Source organism: Rhipicephalus microplus, chromosome 8 (assembly GCF_043290135.1).
Source record: "Rhipicephalus microplus isolate Deutch F79 chromosome 8, USDA_Rmic, whole genome shotgun sequence".
NCBI classification, from domain to species: Eukaryota; Metazoa; Arthropoda; class Arachnida; order Ixodida; family Ixodidae; genus Rhipicephalus; species Rhipicephalus microplus.
The window spans coordinates 92,146,097-92,156,148 of NC_134707.1; the positions used below are offsets into that span (position 1 = coordinate 92,146,097).

The following is a 10,052-nucleotide window of genomic DNA, read 5'->3' on the forward strand; positions in this document are numbered from 1 at the left end:
CCAAACTCTTAGATTTACTGCCCGGTCACAAAGGTAAACGGTATGACAGCAAACCAATACATTCCGGCACCGACACTTGTATTAGTTTTTATCGGGATATACAAGTACAAGCACTTTGCACGTCACAAGTGCCCGGACGAGCCCAGTTGTAACGGGTTTACCGGCGAAAAAATGCCTTAAATACAGGATAAATTTTTGCAGCGTGTGTGGCAGGTATGCAATCTTCATCCTCTGCAAACAATAAATACTCGCTGTAAGCCCAAAGCGGAGCTCGCGGTAGCTCAGCATGCCGTGAAAAATTTCGTACAGGGAAAGCCTGGTTGCATCACCAGGCGTCACGAGGTTTTGACATGCGTAGTTATAAATTGCATTGCGTACAGCTGGAAACAAGATTTTCCAGCACGTACTTTGCATGCGAACACTTGATGTATGGCACATTAAGAAACAGGCATGACCTTCCCAAAACCTAGATGACATGTTTCCACGCATTATGAAAGAGAGTGCTTACTTAAAGCTGAATTGTTCTCTCAGGGCACGCACAAGATTCTACCTGGCAGACTGAGCTCCATCTTGCCAACGTTTTATCTATTGTGAGGACTACTGCACCAGCGTGGAACTGGCAAAAGGACAAGAAGTTGGAGCAATTGTCAGTGATTTATATGCAACAGGCCATGCATGCACAGTAGGAAACAAGACAAGTTAACCTAGCAGCAAATTACGTTCATGCCTCTCTTCGTGTGTCCCTGTGGTCATGGGTTGCCTTCTTCGGTATATTCATTATTTTCTACTTTGCTTTCGTTTCCCTAAACGTCACCTCAGGGAGGTTGTGCATGACGGGTGGCCTGGCAGTGGCACAGTAGGAAACTGGTAGACGCATATATACCTCAACAATAGTTCAAAATGTTTATGGACATGCCATTTCAGTGACAGAATGAGACCTGCCCTTCCACTCAGTCAATCAAGGGTAATAAAACAATGTGGAAACAGTAGTAGTGCGACCACTTGGAGTGGCTTCTTGGAAGTACTACCCAGTACGAAAGAAATATGGTGGAATTTGGCACAGGATATGTAAAGCCTTATGGAGTGAGCTATCACAGAACTTGTTACAAACAATTAATGCATCAATATGACGCAACATGAGTGACGATCGGGATCATGCCTTCAGTAGTAATACGCCTGCCCCCGTCATCTTTCTCCTAAAGCCAAGCTGATGCACTCGCATTGATTCTACTTTGAAAAAATCACGTCATTTCTCACTAATTGGAACCATGTCAAGCATGCGAAACATTGCATGGTTCGACTCAAAGTCTCGTTCACGCATTACATCGGCTCCTAGGCCAATGTAATGCGTCTTTGCAAGTAGAGTGCACAATGAATTCCCTGTAGTTTCTGTGTTGTTACTCGTCCCGAACTCTTGTCGGACCTCGCCACGTGGGAGCACATGCGTGCATCACGGCTTGAGGGAAGTGTTCGGTACATGGGCTGGAAAGCAGCTGCACCAGACGTCACGGGGTCATGACGTCGACGAAGGGAGCACACTCGATGTTCAGTTGAAACTGTGTATTCGGTCGAACTTGGAGCCAGGAAATGAAGGTCAGATTACAGCAAGCACACGGGCACTGATAGCGGTGAATAGAGCATCGTCCGACGATCAACTGACAAGCGGCGAAGCGCGGTGGCATTTTCACACGTGTGTTCGAATATTCTAGTGTTATTGCTAGTGGCCGCGTATCTTTCAGAATATTCCGTAATGTTCCCGAAGTGGGCGTGATTTTAACAAAACGATCTATTACAGTCATGAAGCTTCTCGAACACTGCAAGCTTGGTTCGCGCTGAGAATTACTCGCAGTGCAACGAGGCGATAACAAAACTTTCCCTTTTCAAACTCAGATAGTGGTTCGAACGATAACGAAGTAAGCGTAGCATTATCAGAAACAGAAGCCTCGACAACAGCCGAGTGAAGAAGCGCTGACAGCGTTTGGAGTTTACAAGACCGTTTCGGCATTGGGCGGGCGCGCTGCCCTCTTCGTGGCTTTTCAAATGCAGAAGTACACACTATTCGGGTTTTCGCAGAAACTGGACTGGAGACCTCTGCGCTTTGCTGAGCCTATTCCAGCGTACCGAATATGCGACGCTTGTGGTTTGCTGCCCAGAACGACCATCTGCCTGCCCTGTCGACATGTACTGTGCAAAACATGCTATGAACAGTGCTTGGATACCGACGCACACGAATGTCCCCTAGACGGTGAACAGGTTTCGGCTGAAGACGCTGATTGGAGAGACTTTCCTTTGGAGAATCTGCTCAGGCGTAAGGTAAGACTGAAGAACGAAGAAAAATCTATTCCGTTTCAATATGGTGAAATTATGATCGCAATGGTTAGAAATAGATGTAAGATACAACGTGGCTGCACCTTGAGTAATGCCAATATTTCGCTATAAAAGAGGTGTAAGCATTGCCCTCGGAACGTTACAAGTAAAAATAAAAGTGATTTCACCCACATTTAAATAAATCAAGCGGAACTCAGATACTGAAGTAGTTGCGTTTCTCGACTGTCACAGGACACGGCAGTCAGAGTTCGATGGAGCCAGTACGCTAGAAGTCTGAGTACTCTTCACGGCAATGAACAACAGATGCACAAATATGTGGATCCCTCCGCTATTCCGTGCCTCGTAGCCGTATTGTGGTTTTGACAGGTACAACTCCAGATAATATTATGGCGAAGCTGCCTAAAAAATATTCCTTGTAAGGTGATCGCAGCAAATTATCACCACCATAACGGATATGTGCAATTGCAAGGCTTTCAAGAAAACTAAAATTTTAAGCGGTTATGGACCACAAAAGATTGCTCGATCTCACTATTCACCACTGGTCCACTAAAACAAAAAAAGTTTGCGCCACAAATGGCTTTGCAGCGCTGGCAGAGGCCCAAATACCCCGAATGCGGGCAGAAAATTAATACAGTATAATGTTTTTATTTCGAGCTCAGTAAATTCAAACACACAGTTTACTCAAACTGACGTCCTGCTTCCGGCACAGCCCCGTGCATTTTAATAGAAGGAAAGTGCAGATAATATGAACGTGTCGGTATCAGAAAAGGTTAATTCGAACTGTGTGCCCCTGGTATTAGTTTCTCCTCGCAGAAACTGCCCGGAATGATTACGCAAATTACGCAATCATTTCACTTGTGCAAAAAAAAAAATGGCAGATCCCACGTACCAGCGTAGTCAGCGTTGTGCGAAGTATGCGGAGGGAAGGTGACCATGTTGCAGTTTTTTTATTGAGCAACAAGTTATGAAAAGACGCTAAATATATTTACAGTTACTTCACACACGGACATATGTTGAAGAGTTGCAGATTTTTATAATTCTAGACGATAGCACTTGCGCAACGATGCCAACTAGAACATGCGTATTAGCAACACCAGAAGCTCATATGAAGCACTCATGCTCGCGAACATGCTAGTCCTGGACACTGCTACATTAATCCAATTCAGCGCATAGTACCTAACTACAATTGACGTTAACCCAACGTGATGGCTGTATAAAAGGTGTACATATGCAATGTTTATAAAATTGGGTAGATATCACTGCAACCACTATTGACGCTTCACGAAGATTAGCGTTTATTTGAAAAGTACTTTCGAGACCTGACGTGGTTCTGTTGTAGAAAGCTCCATTGCCACGCCGAATGCTTCGGTTCGATTCCAGCTAGAACTCTGACATGAATTCTAGGCATTTGTTGGGTCGACGCTAGCGATGTCGGGAATTTTCTTAGCGCGAACGCGTTAAAGTTGCCCGTATGTTCTCTTCATTCCTGGGTAGCTAATAAGTGTCAATCACCTGTGGCAAATACCCGCATACCAGCGGCACATACCTGCCCGTGGGTATGTGCCACTGCCTGGCAGGATGTGTCTGACGATGTATGCGACAGATATATATATATATATATATATATATATATATATATATATATATATATATATATATATATATATATATATATATATATATATATATTGACGCTAGACAAACGCAGTATTCAAACTACGCGCGCTAGTTCGTGCGCCTCCCAAAAGATCAGCGGCTTGATGATCAAACAAGAAAAGGCCGTGACGGCGCGCGCCTCCTCAGCACGGGATTTTGATAAAAAAGAAGTGGTGCGCCGCTCGAGGGTTCTCTCGGAGACTGATCCCTTTTTGCTGATCGCCTGTTAGAGACGCCGCTACATTTTCCATTACTTTTCTGGCACAAGTTCGCCCCAATAAACAGTTATTCGTACATCATTTGGATTGTACGTAACAATATATATATGTATATATATATATATATATATATATATATATATATTATCTAAACGCAAGAAAGAAAAATGTTTCATAAAAGACTCCGGCGCGTGGAATCGAACTTAGGGCATCTGAATTATGAGCGCGAGGCGTTAACAACTGAGTCACGAATGAGCTCCTCCTTCAACGTTCAAACGGCAAGCTATTTATATATACCACTTACCGCTGGTAACGGGCATCTCAGGAGAACTATTGTGTTTTCAGCAATACCAGCAAGGTGGCGCATTGAGCATGCGTGGCAACATTGTCACGACGCGGCGACACACGCTCTCATTTTCTACATGTACTTGGCACCGCGGAGAGGAGGTTGGTGAGCTCTGACTCGCGCACCCTTTCGCGGTGGGAAAGATTGTACGTCTTGGCTGGCCTTTGGCTCTCATTGGAACGATTCTATTGTAGTTAACGGGCACACAAAGGTCACTGCAATTGTTACACAGCCTGCGTTTGCGAAAAGGGTGCGCTTTTCAGACACAACGAAGTGAAAACTGAGAGGCTAATTCGCGTTCGTCTGCATTTGTTAGTGTGTTTCGTGCGTCATTTGTGCGTGAAAAACGCGGGGCATGTTTTGATTTGCTTGCCTTTCTGCGCATGACCTCATAATTTATTGTTAAAGGGTTCATTGATTCACCTTTGCTCGAAGTCGACAAATATCAAAAAAAAAATCAGCAGATCCCACGTACCTGGGAATTGAAGTTATGCATGCGAAGGGAAGGTTACCGTGTTGCATTTTTTTAATGAGCGAAACGTCATGAAATAACGCTAAATATATGTAAAAATGTTGCACGCACAGACATATGTTGAAAAGTTGAAGATGTTTATACAACCAGTTTTTTGAACTTGCGCAACAATGTCAACTGGAACATGTGTATTAGCAACATCAGAAGCTGATATGAAGCGCTGATACTCGCGAAGATGCTGGCCCTGGACACAGCTCAAGGCTGAAGTCAGTGCATGGCAACTAATGACAATTGACGTCAAACTGACGTGACAGCTTTATCAAAAGAGTGTATATGTAATGTTTGTGAAATTGGGTAGGCAGCATTGAAACCACTACTGATGTTTCAGGCAGATTAGCGTCTATTTAAAAAGTAGTTCCAAGACCTGGTGTAGCTCATCGGTAAATGCTTGAGTGCCACGCAAAACGCTTGGGTTTGATTCCTGCTGGGACCCTCAAATTCATCATTTGCATTCATTGGGGGGTCAACGCTGGCCATGTCAGCTTTTTCTTAATACTGACACTTATTTTATGTCATCGTTGGGTGGACGCTATAGCGATGTCGGGTATTTCCTAACGCTCGAGCGTTAAAGTTGTCCATGTTTGCTGTCGTCGTTCCGGGGTAGACACTAAGCGTCAATCACCCACGGCACATACCCACCCATGGGTGTGTGCCAGTGTCTGGCGGTAAGTGTTTGACGACGTACGTGACGTGATTGGGACATTATTCATTTTTTGACCAACGCATCATATTCGTCAAACCATGTTACCCTTCCATGCTAAGTTTGGTTCACACCAAGTTAAGGGGGTGACCACGGGAGCACGCGAACGTAAGCGGCTAGATGGATGGATGGATGGATGGATGGATGGATGGATGGATGGATGGATGGATGGATGGATGGATGGATGGATGGATGGATGGATGGATGGATGGATGGATGGATGGATGGATGGATGGATGGATGGATGGATGGATGGATGGATGGATGGATGGATGGATGGATGGATGGATGGATGGATGGATGGATGGATGGATGGATGGATGGATGGATGGATGGATGGATGGATGGATGGATGGATGGATGGATGGATGGATGGATGGATGGATGGATGGATGGATGGATGGATGGATGGATGGATGGATGGATGGATGGATGGATGGATGGATGGATGGATGGACGGACGGACGGACGGACGGACGGACGGACGGACGGACGGACGGACGGACGGACGGACGGACGGACGGACGGACGGACGGACGGACGGACGGACGGATGGATGGATGGACGGATACCTCAATGTCACCAAAATTCGATAAGAAATGCTTGGCATTGGCATTCAAAAAAATTCTCCGAATGATGGAAGCCAAATTTGCGAACCTTTTTACTATATATACTAGTGCTTGTGAAACATCACGTGCTAAACTAAACCATTGGCTTCATAGGTGGTTGAATTAGCAGAGAACTTACACTTTTGTCTTGGAGAACAAGTAGGCATCCATGCTACGCGTATCTTCAGGGTTCACAGAAGTGGAGCGCATGGTTTACAATTGTAGCAGTCGCTACAGAAACGTTTTACTGTTTTTTTACCAGTGGCCCCTCGAAAGCATTGTGATATGGAATGGTTGCACCCTTGTTACTAATATTGAAATATGTTTTCTCGAACTCAACCAGCGTGTGTTCTTCGTGCTTATTCCGTAATTACGCCAGACAATAGAAAATAAAAAAATGAAGCACTATTTTTCGCTCTTTGATGCATATATGCTTCTTCTGAAGCGTAATAAACTTAGACAGTCAGTAAATTCACAATTTGACACAAGAAGTCGACCATTTCTGGACTTTCGATATAAAAATGTATCTTAGACCTCAAGGTTCTGAGTTATATCAAGTTTTAATTTGCTGTTATTTAGCAAATACTGTACACATGAGAATAAAAAAATAATCTAAGAGTTCTTTCTTTTATAACCCATCTAGCTCACATATTTATTGAATATCTTTTATATTTTTTTGAGTTATTCGGTGCTGAATTTCATATGTTGCAGGTGAAATGCTGGAACGAGGTCAACGGCTGCGGCGCACTCGTGAGTGCTTCGGATTTGCTGAAGCACTTTGATGAAGACTGCATGCATCACTCTACTCGCTGTCCGAAGTGTTCCGCTCTGATCCTGTGCAGGAATGTGTGCGCGCACAGAAGAAACAACTGCACCACACATGTTTTGCGCAACGAAGCCCACCGTCAGGAACCATCACAGAGTTCCACTCCAGAAGCTGTGTTCACCGAGCTAAAGGTGGCATTAGAAGATCGTGTTAGGGAACTACGATCTGCCTTTGACCAGGCAGTACGAGACAACACACCTTGCGATAGACTGACCGACTTCTCGCACATGGTCAATACACTGAGGGAGACTGTGATGGACACGTCAGAAAAGCAAACCCGGGCAGTTAGTGAAGCCAAGATCACCATTGTTAGAGAAGTCAGAGATGACTTGGCTGCACAAGGTAACCGACTTGACGAAGTTGTTCTACGCATAGGCGCTCTAACTGAAAATTTTAATCTCGTAGCAGCCGACGCAACAAAAAAGTGTATGAATAAGCTGGAGGAGATTATTGCTGAAGGTGGGCGACGACGTAGCAAAGATGACAACAGCTCGGAAAGTGTCTTGCAAACCGTGAGCACTTTCGAGGCCATTCTTGATAAAGCATTAGAGCGTGCTACAAAGGTCATTGTACAGAAGTACAAAACAAACGGTGCACTATGCTCTGCGTCAAAGGTCTCAAACAGCAAAATCAGCGAAATCACATCCGATGTGAGAAAAGACCATCTACTTGCGCTAAACACATTGAGCATTACACATAACTTGTTTTACGTCACAGGACTCGCAGCTTTGAAACACAAGGCAATATCTTCACGTTGGAGCCTATACGAGAGCGATCCCGTCTACCTGTGTGGTTATCGCATCTCTCCAGGACTGTATCTGCAGAAAAATAACAGCTCAGTGTCGGTGCACGCTCATGTGCGGCTGCTCAAGGGTGATGCTGACGAGTTCTTACAGTGGCCATTCTCTCACAGTCTTAAGCTCACTTTTGTTCATTCATCTCCAGATAAAAACCGCGAGTTAAAGATCAATCGTCGATGCGTTACCAAGGAATCCTTTGTCAGGCCAACTGAATCACATAATGAAGGGTTTTATTGGTATGCGTCATTGCCTCTGGAAGACCTTGAACGTGAAGGACACATTGAGTCTGATGCACTCTGCATAAGATATGACCTTTCACCTCCAACTGCTCAATAAATACTCCGAATATTTATACGGCTTACTTATAGGTTATGTTAAAAAAAGGGTCCCTTGGACTAACAAGGAATCTACTTCTAAGGGTGAAAAACCTGCCCACAATGCAACAAAAACACAGAATTAACTATTTCAGGTAATAAATATTCTTACTCTATGTTGTACTATTAGTCAAATATGAATGCATGGTTCCTTTTCACCAAGAGCGACAAATTTGCACGCCCCGTTTCTATAGCCTCCAGTACGGGTATGGTAGTGATGAAAATTCTAATAAATTTGTTGATGCATCTCCCTGTGAACTACCACAATTGTGACATTTTCTGCTTCAGTGTCTTTTTGTTTTTGTCTATATTATGTCCGCTTCAAGACGTAATGTTCATTGTTCCAATTGAGATTCACTGTGTCATTGTGTCAGCATGTTGCCAGGCAAGGAAGTGTTTTTTCATAGCCTGTGCGCGTGCTGGGCAGAACAGTCGTTAGAAATAATGAGCTAGCCGTCCGTAAAAAAATCGAAAAAAGGAAAAAAAATGGACAGAGTGGAAGTATCAGAAAAAGTCGGCTCTTTACTCTAGTGAACAAAGACTGCTTTCCGTGGATGGCACATTTTCGATGGAGGCGAAAATGCTCGAGGCTCACGCAATAGCTTTACGTTCTATATAGGTGCACCCCAGGTGTACTAAAATTTTCGAAGCCCTCTACTGCTTTCTTTCTCATCATTTTATCGCAGTCTCAGGATAGTAAACAACAACAATTGTTAATACTAAAGAGCAGTTTTCATCAGTGTGCACCCACTCTTTACATCTTGGAATGCGGCTCCCTAAATGTAGTCCTATAATACTTATCGTGTATGTTTAGGGCCAACGATCTTGCAGCAATAAGGTTAAAGGTTTCATTTACTTCAATCTGGTCTGAATTCACTGAGGTCAAAACAAAAAAGTTCACGCACATTTGCATTTAACCACGCAGAAAGAGCAGGAGGTTACCTTATATTTACACCGTAGAACCAGACCATATGGATTGTTATGCATCGAATAGGAAAAATGAATTCCTGCTCTATGAAAGATGCTATTTTTTATCTGCGTGCAGCAATGGTTGAATACTGTGCCATAAAGTTGGCTTGAAGGAGCACGAGCTGCAGATGTGAACGAAGCCACCTAGTTTATTTAAAAGTTGTGCTTAATACCTTTCGGAAGTCATATAACAAGACTTGTGCAGTCGACATGTGTTGTCAACATTATTCCTATGCTTCCTGTACCACCGCCAGAAATAAGTTCTCGGAATAAGAAAGAGCTCAGCCGCCTCCATACCTTGATTTTTAGTGTTTTTCACAACTGCTTGTCTGTGAAATGCCTTGAAATAATCTGTAAAACAAACCAGAATATATATGAAACATCACGCACATCTTTCACGCTATTCAATATCAAACTCAGGTAGGTGCACAAGACGTGCGCAGTTTTCACCGCCAATTTTGCTAAAACATCACTTATGGGTGGTGGTTAAGTTGACTGCGGTAGCCTTATGCAGTGTTTTGAGCAGTTGTGGCTTCGCTGGTGCTCCGCAATTTCTTCACCAAAGACACGTTCGTGGTCACCGTCTACAATTCTTCTGGTTCGCATTTTCTGTCAGATCTGTTTGAACGTTTTAGGAGACTACTTGCTGGTTGATCCAAGTAGTATAGAAAACAAAAAAAACTAAGAAAATGTTT

The 10,052-nt window shown here is 43.8% G+C and overlaps 1 protein-coding gene across 1 annotated transcript; it reads left to right on the forward strand.

Annotated features, from left to right (window-relative positions):
- The first annotated feature begins 1,809 nt into the window (after positions 1-1,809).
- On the forward strand, positions 1,810-8,655 carry LOC142768662 (uncharacterized). Its single transcript, XM_075870680.1, has 2 exons — positions 1,810-2,313; positions 7,100-8,655. Exons 1-2 carry the CDS (start codon positions 2,041-2,043, stop codon positions 8,348-8,350), a joined length of 1,524 nt encoding a protein of 507 aa, XP_075726795.1. The 5' UTR covers positions 1,810-2,040; the 3' UTR covers positions 8,351-8,655.
- The last annotated feature ends 1,397 nt before the right edge of the window (positions 8,656-10,052 follow it).

Excerpts from the sequence above, each read along its gene's own strand:
- LOC142768662 (XM_075870680.1), top strand. The coding sequence starts at position 2,041 with ATGCAGAAGTACACACTATTCGGGTTTTCGCAGAAACTGGACTGGAGA. Across the intron at positions 2,314-7,099 it reads AGAATCTGCTCAGGCGTAAG|GTGAAATGCTGGAACGAGGT; the intron begins GTAAGACTGAAG and ends CATATGTTGCAG.